Source organism: Eleutherodactylus coqui, chromosome 1, assembly GCF_035609145.1.
Source record: "Eleutherodactylus coqui strain aEleCoq1 chromosome 1, aEleCoq1.hap1, whole genome shotgun sequence".
NCBI lineage: Eukaryota > Metazoa > Chordata > Amphibia > Anura > Eleutherodactylidae > Eleutherodactylus > Eleutherodactylus coqui.
Window position 1 is genome coordinate 213,426,951 of NC_089837.1, and position 27,229 is coordinate 213,454,179.

The 27,229-nt window shown below is 41.6% G+C and overlaps 1 protein-coding gene across 1 annotated transcript in view; it reads left to right on the top strand.

Moving 5' to 3' along the window:
• TXLNB (taxilin beta) overlaps nt 1–27,229 on the top strand; it is a 122,679-nt gene that overhangs the window by 38,107 nt on the left and 57,343 nt on the right. Inside the window, exons 3-4 of the mRNA XM_066605488.1 lie at nt 15,107–15,198; nt 17,644–17,814. Coding sequence (XP_066461585.1) covers nt 15,107–15,198; nt 17,644–17,814 — 263 coding nt within the window. The remainder of the gene's footprint in view (nt 1–15,106; nt 15,199–17,643; nt 17,815–27,229) is intronic.

The following is a 27,229-nucleotide window of genomic DNA, read 5'->3' on the forward strand; positions in this document are numbered from 1 at the left end:
GCCTCAAAAACATCCCCCTCCTCCTCCAACAATGAAAACATTCTTGGCAAATACCTTTGCATTGGTCCGTCTGGTGGCAGTCCAAGAATTTCACCTTTACCGACACAACAAGAGAGCCCCCCCACCATCCCCCCGCCACGGCCCACTTAATCCTGGCCACATTCCGAAAACGAACTAAATAAAACCGCGCTACTAGGTCCGCAGTCGCCACCACATTCCCACCAACGCGGTTACTGTTAAGGTACATATTACCAGTCTGACTGGGGCATGCACTGTGGGCCAAAGCACACCTGTATTGTATGTGACATTAGCTCTGCTGAGCAGGGCACTGCAATGGGATTTATTTATGTACCGCCAGTGGGTTCCAGGGAGCCACCTATGCTGTGGGTCCACAGGGACTTCACATTAGGGATTTGTACCTGCCAGTGTCTATGTATTAAAAACCCCGGTCAGACTGGGGCATGCAGTGTGGGCCAAAGCCCACCTGCATTAAACCTCACGTTACCTCAGCTGTGCTGGGCACTGCAATGGGATTTATTTATGTACCGCCGATGGCTTCCAGGGACCCACCCATGCTGTCGGTCCACACGGAGTTGTACCTGCCTGTGTCTACTTATAAAAAACCCCAGTCTGACTGGGGCATGCAGTGTGGGCCGAAGCCCACCTGTATTTAATCTGACGTTAGCTCTACTATCCGGGGCACTGCATTGGGACAAACTACAGGAGCAATACAGCGCTAATGAGACGTGCACAGCTACGCTAGCATAGGAGTCCGCTGTAGGCACGCGATTGCTGAGGGTTTGTGCAGAGGCCTATGTCCTTGGTGCAGTGAGAGTCCGCTTCCTGCCTAGGATTGCTGAAGCTGTGGGCCAAGGCCTATGTCGTGGGCGCGGTGCAAGTCTGCCATGTTTGGCTGCTCAGATCAATTTTTTGTTCATGTCTTGGGCTTCCTAGGACCCCCCCTATGCTGTTGGTGCAAACTTAGTTCCCATCGCGGTGTTTGACCTGTCTGGCACAAAGGCACTGACTGACTTGGGTAGAGGGCAGAGCGCTGACGGCTTTCCCCTTGCAGTGTGGATTGAGCTATGCGACACCTTGACAGAATGAATACTGTGTGGCACATGGATTCCCCATTGCTATGCCCATGTTTGCAGCTCCTGATGGAGGTGGCACAGGATTGGAGTTCTCATTGCTTCTGTACAGCATTGTGGGCTATCACCCCGCCCCTTTTAAAGAGGGTCGCTACCTGGCCCTGCCAACCCTCTGCAGTGTGTACCTGCGGTTCCTCCTCATTGCAGACGCACTTATAAATGGACATGAGTGTGGTGTGGCTGTGAGGCCAGCGTGTGGCATGAGGGCAGCTGAAGGCTGCGCAGGGACACTTTGGTGTGCGCTGTGGACACTTGGTCGTGCGGGGGGGTTGGGCAGCATGTAACCCAAGAGAAGAGGCAGGGGTGTGTCCCGCAGGCAGTGATTGTGCTTTGTTGGAGGTAGTGTGGTGCTTAGCTAAGGTGTGCCTTGCTAATGAGGGTTTGTCCGAAGTAAAAATTGGTAGGGGGGGGCCACTCTTGCCGCTATTGTGGCTGAATAGTGGGACCTGGGAACCTGAAATGCAGCCCAGCATGTTGCCCCTTGCCTGCCCTATCCGTTTCTGTGTCGTTTCCAGCACTTTATTGGGTTTTGCAGATTTTCACAAATGAAAACCTTAGCGAGCATCGGCGATATACAAAAATGCTCGGGTCGCCCATTGACTTCAATGGGGTTCGTTACTCGAAACGAACCCTTGAGCATTGCGAAAAGTTCGACTCGAGTAACGAGCACCCGAGCATTTTGGCGCTCGCTCATCTATACTCCTTATCCGTTCCTCTTATTTGCTGTTATATCTAGATTTAATACAAATCTTATAAATATTGCATTTCATATTATTTTTAATGCTTACTGCATTATTCCAATCATCAATTTGCTTTCTTTAAAGTTTTAAGAAAGGTCTTTAATTCTTCGTGATAATTTGACTTTGTTTCACTACAGGTCGATTAAACATATAGAAAAGAACCTATTCTAACATTATCATTTCACGATACACAATTATTAAATTCCACTTTTTTGTTTTCCAATGAAGTTTTATATAAATTTAGAGAGGAACCAAATATGAGGTTTTGAAACAGAAGCTTTGGAATGTAGAGTTAATCTCTGTCAGTGTGTTTTGTCTAGAGACCTCCTTGCATTTTTTTTGGAATCTTTTTTTATGCTTGATAATCATAGCCCATTATGAAGACTCAAGTTATAAACATTTCTAGCACATATTCAGCAGATGTGAGTCTTTTTTATGCCTGCTCATTAGATTTGCAAATGAATCCATGGATTACCCAAATTCATGGTTTCCATGGGTATGGTAATAAGGCTTTTTCTTCTTTTCTTCTGTGAAGCTAAATAGTTAGAGCAGTGTATTCTTCGATATGTCACAGTAAGTGGAATAATTGATTTCATTCATGCAGAACTAGAGCATGGCATAAGTGTGCATGTTTTCCAAAATGGGCATGTCCAAGTCTAACACACATTACAAATGATTATTGATGCATTATACTAAGATACAAAACGTGGATTGAATTTAACATTTATTCTTTTAGTCAAATAAACATATGAACTTGTTTTCTGCGTTAATATCCCCTTCACTGCTCATATATTAAAAGGTATCCGTCATTAAAATGCTGTTTTTGCATACATCAATTTTAAATAGTATAATACATAATTCTACACTATATGGGTTCTTTTTTGGAATAGCTCTGTATGTGATCATTCTCAGTTTCATCGGCTTCTTAACTGAAATTGCTCTTCATAAATATTCATTCCAGGCCAATTAAAAATATATGCTTTACCAGCTTCCTCTATATGCTGATAGTTGATTGGCCTTCCTGTCATGTGACCTCACTTTTGAGCAACATGATTAGTCAGGTCCTCACAAGACATGTCTTCAAGCTCCACCCCATACATTTTTTATTTCAGAGAAGCTCACAAAAAAGAGCAAAGACATGGTGTGATAAACTTGCATTTGAAAAAAAGGCAGGATAACAAAAGAAGCGCTGAGAGAAAAAGTGAAGCATTTAAATAACGATAAACCAGAGTCATAGAAGTAAGTGTTGTATATAAGATGAAAATGGAAGGGTGATGACTTAGGAAGTGACAGAAGTCATCACTTTTTCGCCTTTCATCTTATACACAAAACTTAGTTTCATGACTTATTTATCATTATTTAGTTTCGAAGTATTTATTGAATTATAACAAAAGTAATAAGCAAACAGTAAAGGGACAAAGATATCCACACATCTTCATATGCAATAATTACATATTCTGCTCAATGAAGAAGAATAGAAGGAAAGAAGACAATAAAAATATATTAAACATTAATATTGTATACGGATATAACATTGTACCCATATAAATTGGGGTTCCACTATTGATAAGGAATTTCAAAGGCAAAAGCGTCTTTAATTGCTGTACTTTATTTTTATTAATGCAAATTGAAGGAGTTTTCCAAGTTAATTGAAAAAAAAAAACACTACCAAAAAATTACCCCCTATCTCAGCACACCTGATGAGCACATTGAAGTGAAAAAAATCTATTTTCCCATGCACCTGTGATCTTGGAGAGCCCTTTGTTATTGTTTATGCTCTGGATTTGAGGGGGTGTTTATTCTGTTATGCAGATTAGCTTGGTAGGCGATGTTGCTCCTCCCCCCAGACACTTCTCACAGCTCCTGTGCTTGTGAGCCCCAGCACTGAGCTCCTGTGACAAACTACTCAAAACCATTGGAAAGCTCACACAAACTCCAGCTACAGTATGTATGTTTCCCTGCTCTTTCAACCTTTCCTCCCCAACTGCCAGTCTAGTGTAAGATAAGTGCATCAGTGTCTAGGGCCTACCAAAGGAATTGATTTCAGGGGACGTCTGCGTGAGACTGATTGTGAACACAGATAGATGGATAACATATCCATAAGACAACTTTTATAACACGGGAGGCTTCAATACAGTGGCTCAACAATTTTACACCTATAAATAACGCAGTCATCAAATAATAGATAGCAGCTCTATGCAGTGATAGTGATTACAGGGCATTTACCACCAATGATCACAGAGGTCATCTTCTCTGGTTGCTATTGTTCACTTTCCCTTTCTGTCTTTATCTGTGTCCATAGCCACCATAAAGACTTCTTCCAGCTATTTCATTTCTGCCAAATCTCCCCATCCTGCTTCTACTCCCGCCTTTTAGTTTCCTGCCCATAGCACTAGTGCCCCATTTTAGGCCCACAAAGTAATAATGCCCCCACACAGTAAAAATCTCCCCATTATGTCCACAATAAAATATATAATTCCTCCTTTGTGATCCACAGACTGTAATATCCCTTTTGGGGAGATGCTGAATGAGCGATCAGATAGGTAGGAGGAAAACCAGGAGGGAGCAGTGTCCTTTAGGCCAATGGAGTGAAGCATACTGAAGAGGAGTTTGTGGTCAACAGTGTCAAATGCTGAGGAGTGGTCAAGGAGGATCAGTAGGGAGTAATCTCCCCTCAATTTGGCTGTCAGGAGGTCGTTTGATACGCTTGTAAGGGCAGTTTCTGTCGTGTGTTGGGTTCGGAAGCCAGAGTGTAGGGGGTCTAGGAGAGAGTTCTCTGATAGATTACAAGGCAGGAGTAAACCAGGTGTTCTAGTAGTTTGGAGATGAAGGGGAGATTACAGATGGGTCCGTAGTTGGCAGCATCAGTTGCGTCAAGAGTCGGCTTCTTTAGCAGTGAGGATAGGATGGCGTGTTTGAAAGAAGAGGGAAAGATGCCAGAGGTCAGAGAGAGGTTGAATATAGTGGTGAGATGGGAGATGACCACTAGGGAGTGGGATCGGAGGAGGTGTGAGGGGGAAGTGTCGCTAGCGCAGGTGGTGGGGCGAGAGGAAAGCTATTTGGAGACTTCTTCTTCTGTCGTTAGTCTGAGTACACATAGTGAGCAGGAGCTAGATGCAGTGCTGAAAAGACTAGGGTGAAGGCTAGTCTGGGATTTGGAAGTTATTTCCTGATGGATGTCATCAATTTTCTTTTTGAAGTAGGCACCCAGCTCTTCGGCACCAAGATCTGTCACCGGGGGCTGCGGTTTAGGGCTGAGAAGCGAGTGAAAAGTATCTAAGAGCCGTTTAGGGTTGTGCGATAGTGAAGAGACGAGAGAGGTGAAGTAGACTTGTTTGGTGTGGTTTAGGGCGAGGTTGTAGGTTCTGAGCATGAATTTGTAGTGGAGAAAGTCCGCGGACATTTGCGAATTCCTCCACAGCCGTTCAGCACTTCTAGAGCACCGCTGGATGAAACGTGTTTGAGGAGTGAGACAGGTTTGCCACGTTCTACATTGGATGGCTCAGGTCATGGGAGGCGCCGCTTCATCAAGGGCACGTTTGAGAGCAGTGTTGTAGTGAGCGGCAGCCAGGCTGGGGCAGGAGAGGAGAGAGATAGGAGACAGAGAGGACTGTACGGACTCAGCAAAGTCCTGGGTGTGAATGGTCTTAAGGTTCTTGTAAATACTGTAGGTAGGTGGGTCTAGAGAGATGTTAGGGAGCGTGACAGAGAAAAAGAGGAGGTTATGGTCCAAGAGCAGAAGAGGGGAGTTAGTAAAGTTGGAAGCAGAGCAGAGATGGAGAAAGACCAGATCAAGAGTGTTGCCATCCCTGTGAGTGGGAGAGGTTGTAAGTTGAGAGAGACCAAGAGAGGAGGGAGCGATAGAAGCTGAGAGGCAGATGGAGAGATAGGGTCATTAGTGGGGATGTTAAAAATCATCTAAGATGAGAGTTGAAAGTTCACAGGATAGGAAATGGAAGAGCCAGGCAGCAAAGTGGTCCAAAGACAGATGAGGAGTACCTGGGGGGCGGTAGATAACTGCTACTTGCATGGACAGCAGACGGAAAAGCCGTGGCGTATGTACCTCAAATGATGGAAAAGTGAGTGAGGGTACAGGGGGGATGACCTGGTAGGTACATTTCAGGGAGAGAAGAGCACCTACTCCTTCACGCCGCCTGTCATCTGGTCTCGGGGTGTGGGAGAACTGCAGGCCATTGTAAGACAGTGCAGCAGGGAAGGCCATGTCAGACTGCTGTATTCACGTTTCTGTAAGAGCTAGTAGATTTAGAGATTTAGCAGTAAAAAAGTCGTGGATGGTAGGGAGTTTATTACATGTTGACTGGCAATTCCAGAGCGCACATTTAAAGGGGTTGTCCCGCGAAAGCAAGTGGGTCTATACACTTCTGTATGGCCATATTAATGCACTTTGTAATGTACATTGTGCATTAATTATGAGCCATACAGAAGTTATCAGAAATTATTCACTTACCTGTTCCGTTGCTAGCGTCCTCGTCTCCATGGTGCCGTCTAATTTTCAGCGTCTAATCGCCGGATTAGACGCGCTTGCGCAGTCCGGTCTTCTTCTTTTCTCAATGGGGCTGCTCGTGCCGGAGAGCGGCTCCGTGTAGCTCCGCCCCGTCACGTGCCGATTCCAGCCAATCAGGAGGCTGGAATCGGCAATGGACCACACAGAAGCCCTGCGGTCCACCGAGGGAGAAGATCCCGGCGGCCATCTTCACCGGGTAAGTAAGAAGTCACCGGAGCGCAGGGATTCAGGTAAGCGCTGTGCGTTTTTTTTTTAAAGTCCCTGCATCGGGTTTGTCTCGCGCCGAACGGGGGGGCTGTTGAAAAAAAAAAAAAAACGTTTCGGCGCGGGACAACCCCTTTAAAGGAGTAAAATGGAAGCAAGTTAGCAGAAATAAATTCCTGAAGTCTTGAAGATATGATAATTACCAAATATTTGTAATTATGAATGCTCCTACAGAAAATCTACCTGCAAAAGGTTTAAAGAAAGAATAATTGATTTCCCCTAATTAATAGTAAACCCTGACATCCTACCAAATATATCAAGCATGGACATAACAGAATCCAAAGATTTACTCACATCTCCTGTATACAACAACAAATCATCTGCCTAAAGGGAAACATGTTCATTATGTGCAGTAGTACATGTAAGACAAACAAATCTCCCTCGGAATCTATAAGGGAGGACTCACATCTAAAAGGAATAGTTTTATGAATCAGTACACTTGCTCCACGTGAATAAATCGAGTACAGAGAATGAAAAAAATGTGCCCAAAGAGAATGGTGAAGCAAGAATGTTAAATGAGTCTCTAATAGAAATTGTTGAATACGTGAAAAAACAATATATCTTTTAGACTCATCCCCAAACCTCCTGAACCATGGTAAATGATATTCATTGCCACATAGCACCTGCCATCCAGGTACTAGCCACTGATCTTTGGCGCTGCTCCAGGCTTCCTCTGCACTGACAGATGATCTATTGCTGTAAGGGAAGTTTGAGAACCCCGCCTCCAGCAATAGATTGCTGTGATTGGTTCTCGGGGCTGGCTCGATGCCAAATCACTGCCATTCATTGACTGTCTCAGCCAATCAGAGCTTGCCGAATCTGATTGGCTGAGACAGTCAATGAATGCCTGTGATTGGGCATTGAACCAGCGCCGAGAACCAATCACAGCAATCTATTGCTGGAGGCAGGGTTCTCAAACCTCGCTTACAGCAATAGATCTGTCAGTGCAGGAGAAGACCGAAGCAGTGGCAGAGACCAGGGGCCGGGACCCGAACGGCAGCTGCTAGGTGAGTATTGATTTTTTTTTCTATCTAGTGTAGCTAGGACTGATTTTAAGGGTAGGGCTTATATTGTAAGTCTTCACCCCGAAAATCGGTGTGCGGTTAGTACTGCCAAAAACGAGGCATCAAGTTTTGCCGCGTTTTCAGTAGTGCTGAAACCGCTGCCCATGCATTTCAATGGGCGACGCAGGGCTGAAAATATCCAAAAGTAGAACATGCAACGCTGTCAAAGCGCAGCATTGAAGATGCTGCGTTTTCAGCCTTGTGTGAGCAGCCCTATTGAAATGAATGCATGCGTTATACAGAGTTTAGCGCAGCCCTGAAAACGCAGCACTAAATGATGTACAAAAATGCCTGTGTGACGGAGGCCTTACACATAATTTGAGATGCAGGTTGCATTGCATACTGGAGGAGGAGGAGGAGGAGGAGGAAGAGAAAATAGAAAAGGGCCATAGAAAAATTTTAAAAAACGCACCATATCCAACCCAAAATACATATCCCACATATCCCCCAGGACCCTAATCCCCTAGACATAATAATAATGGTCAAAAGACCCAATATCACAGTCCATTTACCTTGCAAACTAAGGAGCAGTACCCAGGAATCTCCTACCTTGATGTTGATTCAGTTCAGTTAGATGTGTAGATGGAGCAGGATGGAGCCTTTATCCTAGGGTAATGGCTTCCACTGTCAGTTAAGTGCTGGTTTTCTTTCCTTTTGCTGTTTTTTAGTCTTTACACAGTTACTTTTTAGTGTTTTGTGCATCTCTCCAGGTACCTTACCAGGAATAGTCAGATCCTGGGTGAAGACTGTAGGGCCGTCCTTACCAGGACACCTACCCTGCTTTTAGACAGGGGTGCCCTATTTCCTTGAGTTGTAAGGGACAGGTTTCTCCATCTATCTTTGCCTGGCGTGGTGTAGTCTGTGTTAGTATTGCATCGTGTGTGCTTCTTGCGCTTGTGTGGATGCCATCCTGCATCTGTGCTGGCGTGGTGCTCTTGTGTGACACAGACGTGACAATTGCTTTTAGTAACAGTAAGAAAAACATCATGATGATTAAGTTCATTTTTTATATCAGTTTGCATATCCACACTGCCAGCTTGTGTTGAAATAGACTTCATAATAACATTCGAAGAGGCAAATAATGCAGGTGAAACATACAAAGTAGGGCAATGCTTACCCTTCTCAGTTAAATAGTGGGATAGGATATTGTAAGTCCCATGAGAACGGGCAAATACAACTATAGTTGTATCAATAACATTTCTCACCAGGGTTACAAAAGGAGACGAGCAAGCAAATTCTGAGTGTTTGTTTGCTGTATCACAAGATTTCTTTGTAAAGCAATCAGAATGTTCTGTGCTTTCCACACAATCGCCCCGCTAAGTAGTCAATATTGTCCCATTTTTTACATGCAGCCTTGCGATGTACAGTATTTGCAGTCAGTAACATTTCCAGCAACAATTGCAGATGTATGTGCCTGAGCATCACGCTTGCATTATCACTGGGGGCGGTACTGCCTTTTTCAGCCTTGCTGAGAATACACAGAAATGACACCACCCGGAGTACCTCGACATGGCATTATGCGCTTCCTACTGTCTCCCCAACCATAGCTCTGGCTGTTGAAGGGGAACCTCAGCAGAAGCACTGCTGTGTTCTTCTGACTGGCATTGGCAAACATTGGTCTCCTCTTCTTTCCCGTCCTCCCTCCTGGGCCTACTTCAGGTGGCCAGAGCCGACTGTGACAGAAGCTTTCAGCCGCAATATACTTTTTCTAAAAAAAAAAACTCTAAAACTTTTCTTACTCTGAGGACTTACTTTTTTATTTTGAAGAAGACAAAGAAAAGCTATAGTTTTATATACTTGTGAAATAAATTGTCTTATCTGCAATGTGTTTTATTACCTACAGCACAATCATTTCATTAGATATATTTCTCTGATAGGCAGTTACTCTCAATCTATATCATTCGTGAAAAAATGTTCAAACATGCATTAACTCTGTATTTATAAGTACTGAGGATTATTTCTGCAATGCTTGGAATTTACTAAGGTGTAACGTGTAACCACCATTGTGAATTAAGGTGAATGTGCACATTTTAACACCATGTAATTTACAAGTCCAGCATTCTGTGTCAATTATTGACTAAAGCTGATAGTTGATACGAAAAAAAAAAATCAGATTTATAATTTCAGTTAACTTTTTTAAGTTAATAGAGGATTTGTCACATCACACACAACCCATTTAATAAAAACAACAAAGGTATTGATTTTGCCCAACAAAGTTGCTGATCGCTGAATATTTCTTGTACAGCAGTTATTACAAGGGAAATCTATTATTACATATAGTTATAAAGAATAATCCTTATTTCCATAGCAACAATATGTTGCGCATTGTACAAATAAGAGGGTAAATGATTCTGTGCTCTTCTTGATTGGCTAGGCAAAATTTTTGCAAAATCAAATTGGGTAAGTCAGAACCACCATCCCCACCACCTTCACTGACATTGACATCTACCCCATATTCCAACGTGTCCAAGTTTAGCAGCCAGCCCTCCAACCCCCAGCTATGAGAAGGTATAAAAAAATATATGTTACGTCAACCATCCACGAGCACAGATCCTGAACACAAGCATTGCATGGCTTCCTTCAATTGAAATGCTGTCTTTCAGTTTAATGGACACAGACACCTTCCACTGTGCTAACCCATAATACCAGCCACCATTTCTTGGCCCAAAAAGCTGTCCCTGCCCTGCACCGCCATGTGAGTGATAACATGACCCTTGCATTGAAGAATGGCACTGTGCACCTGATCACAGACATGTGGTCCTGCAAACATGGCCAGGGGCATTACGAGGGTCATGGCCAGGCTCGTACGTATCCTTAACAGCACACTGGGTCAATGTCCTATAGGTGGGGCATAAGGCCACATTTCATAGTACCCCAATAGTTGGGAGACATTCGTCGTTGTCTCTCTACTCCTAGCCCCCATCCTTCTCCTTCTCTTTCTTCATTTCTTTATACTACCTTTCAATACCCTCCACATTAGCACAGATATCCTTATGTGACAAACTCCAGCCTCCATACAGCAATGCATGTGGTAAATGCCAAAATGCTGTCCTAAAACTTATATGTCTACGGAAGCCCAACCATATGGCCAAAGAATGTTTGACAGCTCTGTGGGCCCAGGCTGACACATTGCTGATCCTGCACAAGCTGAAGACAGACCAGATCATGTGTCATAATGGGCCCAACCTGCTGGAAGTCCTTGTTCCTAAACAAAAATTTTCGAAAGCACAAGGAATTGCTGTAGTTCTACAGCTCTTCCTTGGAGTAGGTCCGTGTCTGGCTGTTCTGTTCACCTAGTAGAATTTGTCCTTTGAAAACTTTATGACATTGCTTTTAAAACAAGCACCACACCTGCTATCTTGCATGGCAAACTTTTTGGTAGCTGTAGAGCTGTTCCTTAAAGCAGGCCCTTGCTTGAGTGTTATGTTCACCTAGCATAATGTGCCCTTGTAAATTTATCACATTATTTTTAAAACAAGCAGCACACCTGTTGTATTCCTTGGAGCAATTTTTGATTTAGGAGACCCTATGTGGGCCTTCTCTTGTTTTCAGTGACACAACACGTACGATTGACCCCTACACCACTGTACACTATTTTGACCAATTTTTGGGAAAGCACAGTGTTCTCCAGGTGTCTGGCTGTACTCCCATGCAATTTGGGGGGCTTTGGCTTCATTGGAGACCTTCTGGAAGGCAAATTAGTGAACCTGATTTTTACTCTGATTGACGTTAATGTGAGTCAGAATCGGCCATCCCAATTCACAATGATGTTCGTGAAATTGGCCCAATACTGACACAAAACAATTATTCTGCTAAACGCTCATCATTATGCAAGACCAGACAAAATCAGACATTACATACAGAGTTAAACTAATAAACAATTTGAACAATAGGGACAAGGGCTCTGCTCAAATAGGGATGACATACGAGATAAAAGTGTTTGTTCTGTACAATGGTCCAGCCATCTTTTCTATGAATAGAGTAGTATACATAAAGCTGTATGTGCTGATCACTAGCCAGTATGTGTGTATGTACAGATAGGAAGTGTCTTTGAGTGCATGGAGGGTGGGCGATAGTGTTGGATGACAGTATCCAGTTCTGAAGGAGACTGTAGAAGACACTTGAATAAGTTAGATAGATAGGAATATGATAGGCCTCCATAAAGAGATGTGTTTTTAGGTCATGCTTAATAGTGTTAATATTGTTGATTAATTTATATGTCTGGAGCAGCATATTCCAGAGAACTGGTGCATCTTGGGAAAAGCTTTGGAGACAGGATTTAAAGGTTCAGATTATGGAGGCTGTTATTCAGAGATCATTAGCAGAATGGAGATCACAGGTAGGGTGGTAGACAGAAAGGAGAGAGGAGATACAGGGAGGTGCAGCACTGTGCAAAGCTGTATGAATGACACTGATGACTTAAACGGTATGTTTATACATAAAAGAAATGCTGCAGAATTTCTGCAGCGGGAAATTCAGTGGCAAATTCTGCAGCTGATTTCATAAGATACTGCATTTCCCCTCACCCCTGATGTCTCTGGACTCTAAAAAGGGCCAGATTTTCGTGCTGCACACCAACTTCAGTGAGGGGCATCGCTGGATCGCGGGAGCAAGTGAGTATAAAAAATACAGCACCCGGCTCTCTGTCACGTCCCCTAACAGTACAATGACTTAGCTTATGGTGCTGTGGGGATGTGACAGGTTCCCTTTAAAGTGTGTTCTATTGTGGATAGGCAGCCAGTGAGGTGACTGGCAGAGGGTAGGGGCATTGGTGTAGCATTTGAACAGAGAGATGAGTCTGCCTGCTGCATTCCAGATAGATTTTAAGAGGAAGGGCATTACAATAGTTTAAACAAGAAAACTAAACATGTTTCTGCAGTTTGTACCATAAGAATAGGGCAGATTTTGGAGATGTATTTGAGGTGCAGGTGACATGAGTGGTGTAATTAATAACCATCCATATAACATAGCATATAATACAGCAGAACAACTAGAATAAGATGAAACAATCCCTGAAATGTAATGCTTGTTGCTCAACTTTTCCTATAAAAGTACATTGCTGCAATTACTTACATTCAAAAGTAAGATTGCATATTTTTCAAGCCCCCAAATCATTTGTCAGTGTAAATGCGGCTCACAAGAATGAAACGTTTTTCAGTAATGAATGTATAAAAATATGTTACATTACATGCAGACTACATCACAAAATACAGAAGACAAAATGCAAACTGCCTTCAGAACATTCAAGCTGGATGTATCTCTTCTTCCTCACTGGACATATCATCATACTGATGGAATACAAATGAAACCACCTTTGCTTCTCTTCTGACATCCACATAGCATATACAGATAAGGGACGTCTGACAATGGCTGATGTCAAGCTTGCTGATTCTCTAGTGGGAATTGTATCCTTTGAGCTAGAAGATGATACTTTTCTATACCTGGCAGAAAAGCTTCGATCGTCTGTACAAAACCGCAATTATTTCCAGCCCTTCTTACCTATAGACTGTTAAATAATTACCTATACCAAATCAGCCTATTAGGATCTGCTATAACATATGAGTAAGCGAATAAGCCTAGTGATTTTAAGCTATTCAACAGCTATGTATTGCATGCTAAAATGCACATCACTTCTAAAATTGTATATTTTGCCATATGGCTTAGAAACAAAAGTATCACTTTTTTCTGATTAAAATAAAATAGTGAAACATTTTTCTAATGTGTTCTTATTTTCTATTTGTAGATTTTGTTATGCTATTATTGGTATATTACTATGGAACAGCCACCTTGCGTGAGAGCTGCAGATAACAACATTTAGATATACGCTTTAAAGCAGCCTCATGGTGGTAGATATAATAGACTAGAGGAGACCCATTGACTTCAATAGGAGAGTGTTCTACTCATTCTCTATAACTTGTGCTGAGGTCTTTGTACAGGGAGGAGGAGGAGGAGAGCTGTGACCATCACCTACTGTCAATGTTGGTTCCTGTGTTATCTATGTATATATAAAGGTGAATGCCGTCACTGACTGACTGACTGACTCACTGACTCACCACTAATTCTCTAACTTCCCGGTGTTGTACAAACATGAAATTTGTCACGACCATTCTTTAGGTCCTAAATAGCAAAAGTAAAGGGCTCACAACTAGATTATTCAAGCTAATTGCAAAAGTAAGTGCACCCCTATTTAATGTAGCTTTCTGGTGTCATAGAAGCGTGAAATTTGCAAATTAGGTTTGATTTGGTAAGATTTGAAGAAGGTGGCTGCAGAACTCAAATACAAGAATATTAGTGACTTGGAGGCCAATGGCCATGGGAAATGGGCTAAGATGCCTCAAGAACACTATTCAAAGCTGGTGTCTGGTTATATAGTACTTTTCCAGCAGCAGTTCATAACAGCAAAAGGTGCTCTACTAAATACTAAAGAAGTCATGAAGGGGATGAAGAATTCTGAGACTGCAGTCCTTAAAAGTGACATTTTGTGTTGAATGTGGAGAAACTGCTTGTTATATTAGTACTGTAGACTTATTTACATTGCTCCTGTTTGTTTTGTTTTTTTGCAAACAGCTGAAAGTTTGTAAATTAAACCTAATTCACAAATAGCTCTTCACTGTAGTAGAAGAATCACGATTTATAATGATCAAGACCTTTCACTGTATAGATCCTTTTTCCGTCTATTAAAAATTACCTTTTATTAATAACTAGATATAAAATCAAATTAACCAGACTTTAAAGAGACAAACACATATCTTGACCACATAAAACCTAGGTGTCTGGTTTAAGTCGTTGGTTAGAGGAATGCGTCCTCTAAACCCCCCAGAACCACCTAATGTTCCATTGTGTCTGGTGTACTAAAAAATGACACCAAAGCGAAAAATAGGTTGTGTCTGGTGTACTAGGAATGACACTGAACCTAATAGGTTGTGTCTAGTACACCAAAAATGGCACCGTAGCTAGTGGGGACTAACAAAGGCAGGGATTGACTGGTAATCGTGCTAAATCAGTAATAGTAGACTGGGAACAGGGATTATGCGCATAGTACGCCAGCTAAAATCAGTCCCTCAGTCTGAGATGCCTCCTCCCTTATTCCCAACACTAGAGATCACTATACTCAATTTCTATGTATGTACCAAATTAATGATGAGTAGAATTTAGGTTCAGCTGTCAATAAAGTACTAGTTTCTAATTACTAATCTGGTTTTTAAATAACTGTACTTATTCTGCACTAATACTGTACTCATTCATTGCAGTAATTATACACTGGTTTGGATTTACAAATAGAGTTGAAGAATTTTGATTGCAAGTATACATATTGTAGCACTTATATATTGCATTTATTCTATACTGTCCTTTTACTTTAAGGTAAAGAAGCTGCTCTCCTACTCCAGAGCTTAAGCAAGCTGAGCACACCCGAGGAGAAGCTGGAATCCTTGACAAAGAAGTATGCAGAACTGGTTGGTATCACATAAATGTGGGATGTGTATTACAATGCAACCCAGGCATGTGTTCTTCTGTTAATGAGAACAATAAAGTAATTAAGTCACAATTTATTACTCCATATGCATGTGTAATGATTGCAAATCAACAACTGTGATTCTAAAACTGTGAATGGCAGAGATATTTTCCAAATGAATTGCATATGAGATAAGACAAGCATTAGGTGTTATGTACTTGCTTACTGTCTCAATTGAGTTATGTTTTTACTAATAATTGGTTTTATAAGGGAGCTATCCATATGGCTACTGCACACACTTTAGAGTCATTTAAATATTTTTGTATTTAAGTTCTAACTCCATTGAATATTAATGTATAAAGCTTAAGGGTTCGAATAAAGAATTCATACAAGAAGTACTTTATGGCACAGTTGAGAAATATTGAAGCAAAGAGATATTAGGAAAGCCGAGTATTTCAGGCACATTTTTATAAAAACCTGTCTGCAAAGGACAATATTATTTTCAGCATGTGGAATTTTAGAAGTGCTGACATATTTTAGGCACAAGCATTTGGCTACCATTATTGATCTCATCCATTTTTTCCACACATTTTTTAAGGATGATCCTAATTATGTCTGTATTATTTCCATAAAGAAACCCAAAGTTAAAAGCAAAAATGGAACCCACGCCTTCTGTGGTGGTATATAGAGACGTGCGCTAATCCTTTTGGATGCTTTCACACACTGCGTGATCACTGCAGGCATTCAGCAACAGAAAACCCACAGTAATTGCGCTGCAAGGGCTTATTCACAGGAGCGTATGTCGGCCGCCGTTTTCATGGCCGGCCAACATACGCTCCCATCTAATGCATTGGATTCCAATGCAACAGATCATATGAGCGTTTTCCCACAGCGTAAAAGCACCCAGCCAGCCAAAATAGCGCCGGGCGCTTTTACGTCGGGTAAGAAAGATAGTTCTTGAACTGTCTTTCTGGACAGAATACGTCTGCCGCTGCATAGACTGCTATGGGAGCCAATGACAGCGGCCGGAGAAGGAAGGTGGGAGGGAGTTTATCAGCGTGACTGCTAAACTTCTTCCCCCTTTTCTCCTCCTCTCTCTTCCCCTCCGGCTGTTTGCAATGGGAAGGGGTGGAATGCTCCCTCCTATTGCTGACTGCAGACAAGGGCCAGGTGCTTAGCTTCGCCCCTATCCCACCCACTCCTATTGCAAATAACTGGAGGAAAGGAGACAGGAGGTGAGCCGGCGAGGGAGAGGGAAGGGGAGGAAATGGCATTGCGGCCTCAGCGTATATGCGCTGGGGCCCGTGCCGTCTGAATGGGTACACAAACTTTAGATTTGTGTGCCTGTTAATGTGTTCTCACGGTGCCGGTGGGCGCACGTAAAAGCACCTACGCTCATGGGAAAGATCCCTACATCTGCAGTGGCCAAATCCACAAATGGTGTGGGGAAACCCACAGCATTTTACGCCTATGCTCATGGGCATGAGCCCTTAGTGAGCTGTAGCTGCATCCCCCTCCTCCCTGTCTTGTACTTATTGTTTTATACTAGATACCAATAGTTTTTTTTTGTGACTGAGAAGCTTTCTAACCATTAACAGGCTACTTGAAAGTGAAGAAAATGTCAGTTTCCACAAAGATAGCACACAGTTTTACATATTCACTTATACTAATGAATTATGATGGTTGATTAAAATCCCATCAATTAGTATTGTAGTAATTACTGAGACATTAGGGACTGAATCAACTGTATCATATTTAATGTGCCAGTTTTCTGGTATGTAATAGTTGCAGTTTTTGGTGCAAGCCATAATGGTGCAAAAAATTTGCCACTATTTTTAATTTTCTGCCACCTTCAGCACCTTTGTAAAACTTTTGGGCTTAGTGGGAAGGAACATCTCTGCTTGTGGCCCAATAGGTCTACTATAATTCGTCCTAGAAAGTGGTATAAATTATAGCAGAAATCTACTCCAGTTATGAGCTAGTGTAGATTTCATTGCAGCACATAGACAGTCCAAGATGCTCCACTTCATATGTATTGTGAGACTCGCCCCTCTTAATACATTTGACGCATCTTCCTCCATGAGGCTCCTGATTAAGAACAATTTATGAAATGCCTTAATAAGGCTGGTTTTGCATCTGCGTTGGAACCTCCTGCATGTAACGCTTTTTCTTCCTGGCACCTGAGCGGAAACTGAACGGACCCCATTATAGCCAATGGGGTCTGTTCGGCGCTGTTTGGTTCTATTCTGAAACGGAGCGATTAAGCCGCGGTGATTCACCTATCCTGCTCCCCAAATGAAGCAGGAAAGCAAAATCCGAGTGCATTTTTGAAACAAACCATAATCTGCCCCAATATATCTAGTGTTGATCTAGCATATTTACAGCAATTATCTGTTATTTGTGTTCATATAACATGGTATTATTGGTGCTTTTTGTTTTATGCAAGCTTGAAGAGCATCGTACAGAGCAAAAGCAGATGAAGCAGATGCAAAAACGCCAAATTCAACTTATAAAAGAAAAAGACCAACTACAAAGTGATCATAATAAAGCTATCCTTGCGCGAAGCAAACTGGAGAGCCTGTGTCGGGAGCTGCAGAGACACAACAAAACACTTAAGGTATATTACTTTATTACATGTACACAGCTGATAGCAGATTGGACAGCAGTTTGAATTCCTTATGTCAAACTTATTGTGGGCACATTTTAATGGCGTTCATTCATTTAATTGCATTTTATTTAATATATATTTTTACAAAGTACATTATTAATCTATAGCAAACAAAGCATTCTCTCAAATTACATTAATTCATTTTAGGACAACCATTGCAACCTGAAAATATTCCAATTTAAGATGATAACTTTCTGGGGAAAAAAATGGTAATTGGCCCTAAAGCCTCTAAAATGTCAACCTAAAATAAGAAAAAAATCAGTTAAAGACACTTAATCACACCAATAGAGATACAAGTCTTTTTAATATAAAATACATAACGTGATGCTGAAAGCCGATGAATCACTTTCTGTGTTGGAGGATAGGGTGTCGGAAGGAATTTTTTCCCCTAAATGGTCTAAATTGGCTTCTGCCTCTTTGGGGGTTTTTTGCCTTCCTCTGGATCAACAAGGTGGGGTGGAAACAGGCTGAACTAGATGGACATTGTCTCCCATCAGCCTAACATATTATGTTACTATGTAATGTTTCTCAACCCCAGTCCTCAGGTACCCCCGCAGGTCACATCTTCAGGATTTCCTTAGTATTGTACAGGTGGTGTACAATAATTCTTAGTGTCTCAGGAATTGCCACAGGTGTTCTCTCAACAGAATTTCCTCAAATCGTGACCTGTTGGGGATAATTGAAGACAGGGAGAGATCAGTACATTACATGCAATACAGATGGAATGCAGTAGGGTAGAGAACAGAACTAATCATGTACTATAAGTATAATTATACAGTATAATACATGTAGTACCAGTAGATAGCAGTCCAGGTATAGATAAATAGAGATAAATAAAGGTCATGTAGTACAAGTAGAGAGCATGTGTAAGGTTATGAAGTTCTGTGAAAGCAGAATGGTGCCTGTCTATGGTCAATCTACACTATTCTATCCTCCAAATATAATGAAAATGAACAGAAACCTTGTCAGTTGGAGACCTTATTGGTCTCCATTTGACTGATGAAAGTCTATAATTCCATCCTAGGGGTTCAGGCCCGAGTCACACTTTTTAAAGCCTGGGGTGGAACCTCAGGAGGTAAGCTGAGCGTAGTGCGAACCCAGTTTAAATTGTGCAAACAGAAGAGAGGCACAGAAATGTATCTTGCTCAGTCATAAGCTGTATTTAATATGGGCAAGATCGTCCTCTCCAGTATCTACAGGCATGAGGAGCTCTGGTAGGTCACACTAAACACATTCAGGATAGCCAATTCTTCATGCTACACATGAAACAAGAGAAGAGGAATTTCCAGAACTAGTCTTCACAATAAAGATAAAATCTTCAGGCTTTATTCCATTTCTTTAAAAATACAACAGTAGAAATATCTATAGGGGATGCTTATATGTCTCAAGTCTACTACACAGATCTTAGTCCTAGCATGTCTGCTGGAATTTCCTCTTCTCCCTTTCATATAGTCAATGATCAACAGCCAACGTGGTGTTTGTCCATGCAAAGTTTGGACACAAAGTTATCCTCTGGGATTCTGATGAACCGGATTACAAAAAATTGCTTTCTATTCATTCAGATCACAAACTATATAGTAGTACAGATAATAATCAGCACAGTACATGTAGCACACGTAGAAGCCAGTACAGTATAGAGCAGTATGTACTGCATGGATTACTTTCAGGGCAGTTACTTTGCCTTTTTTTGTACACCAATGGTTACACCTGTCTATTTGACAGTCAGACTGCTGTGTGCAATTTCAGGTCATTACAGCCTTTGAACTTCAATCATGGAAGAGCAAGAAGATGAGGACGGCACTACTGACTTTTTGATACAAATAAAACTTCGGTCGCACTCAGCCTACACTTTATTCCTCCCTTGTCCTCTCGTAATCCAGGGTGATTCAAAAGTCTTTTTGATATGTTGCCATTTTTCCTGGCTTTGCAAACTATACAATATGTATCCAAGGTACAGTGCTACTCATATATTAAGCTATAAAACACATTACATAGCCCGAAGGACAAAATGTCCAAAATGTTGCTACAGTTAAGAGGGTTTTCCAGGACTGAGAACATTTTTTGAAGTGGTTTAGAAATGTACCAGTATAAAATAAAAAAAATAAAAAATCATACTCCCATGCTCCAGCAGTGCCCTGTCCAGCACTGGAACCCCGATGCCCACTGCTCAGAACCCAGAAGCCGGCCTGTGGTCACATGCTTTTCATTCTTGAGCAATCACTGCTGAAGCCTGCAATTGGCTGAGGGATCACTTTCAAAATGTGCGGCCATCTTCTTCTGGATTGCAAGTAGCGGGCACCAGAGCTCTAGCGCTGGAGGAATGCCATTGGAGTGAGGTCTTAAACACATGGGCTTGATTTTGTTTCATCTTGCGAGTGTGAAACTTATGGCCGCAAACCGAGATGAAACACAACCATAAATTTCAATGGTTTCGTTTTTACTAGTAGGATTCTCGTGTGTTAATACCACCGTATGCGCGAGAAAGGATAGGACTTGCCCTATCTTTCTGGCACATAGTTTTCCTATGTGTCAAAAAGATAGGGCAGGACATAGCTTCTCGCTTTGTTTTATTTTTTGAACTCACGTGCACTAGCACAGAGTTTGAATAGATTAAAAAAAAGTTCATGTGCTAATAAAATCTCAGTACATGTGCTAATATGCTCCGTAGTTTTTTTATAGAGTCACGAAAACCCCTTTTAAATTCCCTTCTAACAGTAAAATATCCCTGAAACAAAAATAAAGTGAAACAAGTTTTATTTGCATCAAAACGTTTGTGGTGTGCTTGCTCTTCTTTTTGCTCTTCTTTTTTAACTTTATTGACCCATCAATACCATTAATAATGCCTTTTACACAGGCTGATCGCTGAGCCCTAGCGTTTCTCAAAACGCTCATTCACATGACAATGGGACTGTATAAAGGGACCAGCAATCAGCCAAGGAACAAGCCAATGCTCATTCATCGACTGATCTGCTCATTTATGCGAGTACAAAAAGATTTTTCTGATCAGCAATACATCTCCCATGTGAACAGGGAGATGTACAGCCGGCCCATGAGGATGAACAGTCACCGGCCCATGAGGATGAACAGTCACCGGCCCATGAGGATGAACAATCACCGGCCCATGAGGATGAACAATCGCATTAGCTATCACTCCTCCCCATGAGCTGATTTTTGGCTAGAGTAAAACAAATTAAACAAGTTTGGTTTGATGTGTATCGAGTGGCACTCACGACGCTGGTCTGAGAACTCAGCCCATGTTGAATAAGCATAAATAAGGCTAATTTCACACCATCTAGGAGTAGACCAAAGTACAAGTAATCAGAGAAACATTCCCAAAAACATGTTATAGCATGCTTCTTTTCTCTCTCGTACAAAGATCTATTCCTATGTTTAATTAAAAAAAGACATATGGGAAAGTGGATCTCCTAAACATGGTGTGGACTTATACCTTTGAAATAGTTAAAGTGATAGGGGAGGGTCGTTCTTCTATGCTGATATCCTTTAGATAAACCCCCTCAGGGTCCTGCTTTCAGCTGTCCAAGATGGCCACTTCTATTTTCCTAGATGCCTAATGCAAGCTGTGCATTTTTGTCTGATTGGCTAGCACTGATCATGTGAGTATCTCTAGCCAATCAGAGGGCATGTATTGTGTATTGGTAGTCTAACTCTGCCAATGCACTGAGGGGCTTAGGTATAGTAGTCTGAAGATTGTGTTGCTTATCTTGGATAGCTGAAAATGGAACCTGGAAGCAGCAGATCAGAGAAGGGCATCAGCACCGAAGACCAACAGCAGGAAATATAACTGTCCTTTCTGGTCCCAAGATAAGATGTAGGCCCAAAACCAGAGCATTACTTTAATAACAACAGCTCTGGTGGTTTAGGGTAGTGGTGAGTTTAGTGCCTACTTTGTTAATGGTCTTAGTATAGTGAAAATGTAAAAGTTCACCCAACTTCTCGGATGATTTTTCAGAATTAGTTGTCATGTGTGTACATGGGGAATAATACTATTTCTGGCTATTATATGACTTGTATTCTGTATTTTCCCTATTTCCCCCTTCTGTAGGGTGTAGATCTGATGTTCAATTCTCTGATAACTATTGAGAAGATCCTGGCTGCTGTGTCTTTTTCTATAGACTAGAGAACTGCAGATTTGGGTTTCTGTCCATAACACACACACAAACATGATATCATCATAGATGACACTACTGCAGTACCGAGCAGTGGAGATGCAATTTCCATAGATAAAAAGAGTAAACAGTCACTTGCTATTGCTGCAGACAGTGTCTGTGCAAGTCTATCCTTCTCTCCTCCTTATCCTCACTTCCTTCTGTTCCCTATACACATCAATGAGCATGATGTCTCATCCCCTTCCTCCCCATCCTGTACTGCTACCCTCCTTTCTCCAGTGACATACTTGACAGCAGGCAGTGGGCAGCAAGCTGGGAGGAAGGGAGACCCATAGTGGCCAGCACTTTAGAGGGATTTTCAGCAGAAAAATGTCACCTTAGGTCAATAAAGTAAATAGGAGTTTTGCGAGTTAGCACATTGGTTATTATAAAAGCACAAGTTGTTTGAAAAGTGAGTGACCATTTAATGACTGCTTTCCTAGTGGTCTAGGATAGTGAAGAAGTTAACAGCTGCTTCCCTGGTGGTGTAGGGCATTAAAGAGGTTAATGCAGACTAGAGTAACTGAGAGGGTAATAGCTGCTTCCCTAAAGGTCTAGGGGAGTGGAGAGCTTAATTGCTGTTTCCCTGATGAGCTGAAAAGGTTTGGTACCATGTTAGCCAGTAGAGCAAAATAGTATTTTTCTCAGCAAGAGAAACCAAGTAATCTTGTAGATATGATACCTTTTAATGGCTAACAAAAATACATGATGTTATAGCGAGCTTTCAAACCTATGCAGAGATAAGCCCGAGGAAGAACCCTGAGTAGGTTCGAAAGCTCACTATAACATCATGTATTTTTGTTATCCATTAAAAGTTATCATATCTACAAGATTACTTGGTTTCTCTGACTGAGAACAATCACATCCTCGTGAGCTGGTGATAGAGTAAATAACTACCTTTCCCATCTCTAGAAAGACCCTGAGTACATTGTAAGTTGACTTTCAAGTTATGATGGCTTGTGAATGATATTTTGTGACCTGAGGCCACTGTAATTTAAGGATTACTGTAACAGACTTGTATTTGTGGAAGGCTAAATTCCTTTATACATAAATGCTCTGAAGGGTAAATATAACTATATTTGCCTTCTTGTTTCATTCTTTTTTTATTTCTTGCTGCCTCCTTTGTTTCCTTTGCCTGTCCACGGGCATTGCGATATCCCGTGGCGGATCTCCGTTGCTGGAGTCACCGCCCGGGAGCAGGAGCCGGAAGATGGATCTCCGCTGTCAGCCTATCTGCCAGATAGGCTGACAGCGGAGAATTGTTATGATTCTCTGCTCATGGACAGTGGGGAAGCGCTTTCTATAGCAACGCTATGGAAAGCTTACACTGCGTTCCCCACGGCCGGATTAACGCCGCGGATAATGCAATGAAAATACCCTTACAGTACTTCTCTCTTAGTATTCTTGTTTCCCATCATTTATATAGACCCAATATATGCTCCAGTACTATAGAAAGAAAGCTTAGTATATGTCAGGTTTTACACAGTGCAGTTGCAGTACATAATCTTTTAGGCCACGGCAGGATCAGAATCAGATAGTGAGAGATGTATAAAGTTTTCTTTAGCTAACTCTTAAATTCTTTAGGATCTGATTGTTAACTTGGGTCAAAAAAACATATTCAACAAACAGGTTGTTTGAACTTGTACCCATGTAGCTTGCAGTTTATTCTTACACACATACACTTGCAAAGCACTTCAGTTACCTTCCTGGAATTCTTTATATTTGCAATTTTAAAGAATTGACATTATGTTTTATATACTGAGTACATTAAGCAATTACACCACTTCGCATTGTTGTGACATTCAGCAATAGTTTCACAGATCTTTTTGTTGCGTACTAATGGATTTTGACAGGAAAACAAATGACATTCGTATCTATTTTCATGTATTTTCCTATCAGTCACAATTTAAGAAAACAAATCGGAAGCCGATGACAAACAAGAATTTAAATGATAGTAACAAATTACCCAGAAATATTACCCAGAAAAATACATTCATATTTGTGACTCCAGGTTTCTGTTTAAAAATGGTTCAAAAATAGATGGAAACTGATTTCTGGCTTTGATCATTTTCTTATCCACTGCAATACAATTCAGTGGAAGCTATTAATATGCCATGACTTGACATAGCTGATCTTTATGGCGCTTTATTCCTTTCATTATTATAGGAGGCTTAAAGAGGTATTCCCAACTTGGCAAGATATATATATATATATAATACTTTGGTATCACTTTACCATACAAAAGACAGAAAAAATAGCCATATTGATTAAGATCCTTCAATCAGCATAATAAAGCACAAGATATGGCTCACTGGTCAAATCAATTACGTTCACTTGTATAGATTTTATAATTCCAGGACCCTTAATGTCCCTAACCACTCCACCAACTTGCTTTTGCTTGACAAATAGGATGGTCAGTCCTATGCAGGGAGCATTCCCTAAGCATACCCTGACTCACCCTGTCCTTTCAACACATTTCTGTACTGGAATTAACCAGATTTACTGGTTGTATGAAAATAGAAAGGCCTAAGGTCACTTTCATATGGATGAATCATGCGAGATTTGTGCATTGCGGGACACGCAAATATGACCCCCATTCTTTTGGAATCATATACATGAGCGATGCAGTGCAGGAAAAAAATCAAGCCTTGTCCTATCTCTTCGCACTCCTTGGAACACATCACCCATTGATTTCAATAGGACCTTTAATGCATCGCACGGCTCTCGCATGCTGTATGATGTGCATGCGAGTGCGATGCAAGGTCTCTCATTGAAATTAATGAGAAACACTTCCAATTCTCTAGCGTGCATGAAACTGGCGTGAGAGTATCGAAATTTTACAGATGCGATGCAACGCATTTTTGACTTGAAAAGTGCTGCATAATATGCATGCAATATATAAATAAAGATTCATTATTTATATCCCACTATAAATACAGACATGCAGACTGCATCTTGGGCAGTGGCTTGGGCTGAAATTGGCATCTGAGGTCACTTTACAACGCATTGCTTGATAAGCCTCCCTGTTCCTCGCAGCTCCACCTTCTATTGAAATCAATGGAGTATGTTGAAGTCACGTGATGTGCAAAAGGCGTCCTGCTCAGTATCTGCCTCACTTAACTTCTGATGTATGGAGGGAATTTTTTTGGTGTTCATTTTTTTGAGTTATCTGTACAAGTAAACATAAGTGATTTGACTAGTGAACCATATTTCATGCTTCAAATTTGCAATCAAAATTATTCAACCCCCATTGCAAATTAGGTTTATTTGCCAAATTTACAAACTTTCAGCTGTTTGCAAATAACAATACAACAACTTAAATAATTCAACACCTTTAATATAACAAGTGGTTTCTCCAAATTCAAAACAAAATGCCACTTTCAATGACTTCTGCAGTCTCAGAAGTATCCAATCCCCTTAACAGAATCCCTCATAAAGCTACACATTTGCAAATCATGTGTTGTCTCAAGCTCACCTGAGGCAACTAATGATGGGCTTTATTAGTTGCATCAGGTGTGCTTGAGATAAAACACATCAAATGGCTGAACTAGCTACTGCTTTGTTGACTGTGATGTTTGACTGCATGTTAGAAATATAACTAGGTCTAGACAGTCGTCCAGGAAGTTAAGAAAAGAGATGATTGTCTTGCACAAACAATAAAAAGGATGCAAAAAGATAGCAAAGGCACTGAATGTTCATAGTGATACAACTGGTAGCAAAATTGCAAATTCAAAGTTAAAGGAACACTGGCTATGCTACCTAGATATAGCAGAAAGAGGAAGCCATCACTCGCTGACACCAGATTCCTAAGAAAAACCCTAAATGGACTGTAAAAAAAACCTGCAACAAGATTAGGTGGCAGCAGGTACTAAGTTTTCCATTTGCACAGTAAAGCACATACTAAACACCAAAGGTCTTCATGCCCAAAATCCAAGATATCCACCTCTACTGACCCAAAAGCACAAGAAAATTGGCCCTAATATGCTCTAAACCATGTAAATAAGACATAGAAGGTTTTGCATTCTGTTCTGTAGACTGTGAAAAAAAATGGGAGCTTTCAGGCAGTATATCTGGGAGAGTGAGAATGAAACATATGCTGAAAAGAACACTCAGCCTACGGTGAAGCATGGTGGTGGCTCGGTGACACTCTGGGGTTGCTTTGCTTCCTCTGGCACTGGAAACCAGCAGCATGTGGAGGGCAAGATGCACTCAATCAAGTATTAGGAAATCCTAGGAGAAAGCATCATGCCATCTGAGAGGAACCTGAAGCTTGGGCATCATTGGAGCTTCCAACAGGACAATGATCCCAAGAATACCTCAGACTCCACCAAGGCTTGCTTTCAGAAGAAGTTCTGGAAGACTCTGGAGTAGTCATGACAGTTGCCGGACTTGAACCCCATAGAAAATATTTGGTGGGATTTAAAGCAAGTGGTTGCAGAATGCAAACCCAATAATATTAGTAAACTGGAGGACATTGCCCATGAAGAAAGGGCTAGGATTCCTTTGGAACGCTGTCAGCTGATGTCTGGCTATTAGAGATGAGCGAACACGTTCGGCTCCGCCCCTTTTTCGCCCGAACACCGAACTTTGCGAACACTTCAGTGTTCGGGCGAAAAAGTTCGGGGGCCGCCGTGGCAGCGCGGGGGGGTGCGGCGGGGAGTGGGGGGGAGAGGGAGAGAGAGAGGGCTCCCCCCTGTTCCCCGCTACTGCCGCCCGCGCCGCCGCGCATCTCCCCGCCCCCCGGCGGCACCCGGACACTTACGCGCGAACACTGCAGTGTTCGGCAAAGCCGGTGTCCGGGTGCGGATGTGTCCGTAACGGACACGTTCGCTCATCCCTACTGGCTATGCATCATATTCGCAGCAGATCATAACATCAAAAAAGTGTTCTACTAAGTGTATAGTCATTAAAAGTGTCATTTTATGTTGAATGAGGAGAAACCACTTTTTATACTAGTTGTGTTGAGCTGTTGGTTTGATTGTTTTATTGCATACAGCTGAAAGCTTGCAAATTTGGCAAATAAACCTCATGTGCAATGGGGATTGAGTAATGTTGACTGTGACTGTGTTATGCTGATTGAAACATAATTGTAAATAAAGCTATTTTCTGTCTTTGTATACTATAATGATACCAATGGAGATGTATCTTCCGATATTTTAAATATATATTAATACACTTTAGATTTTAATACTGTTAGT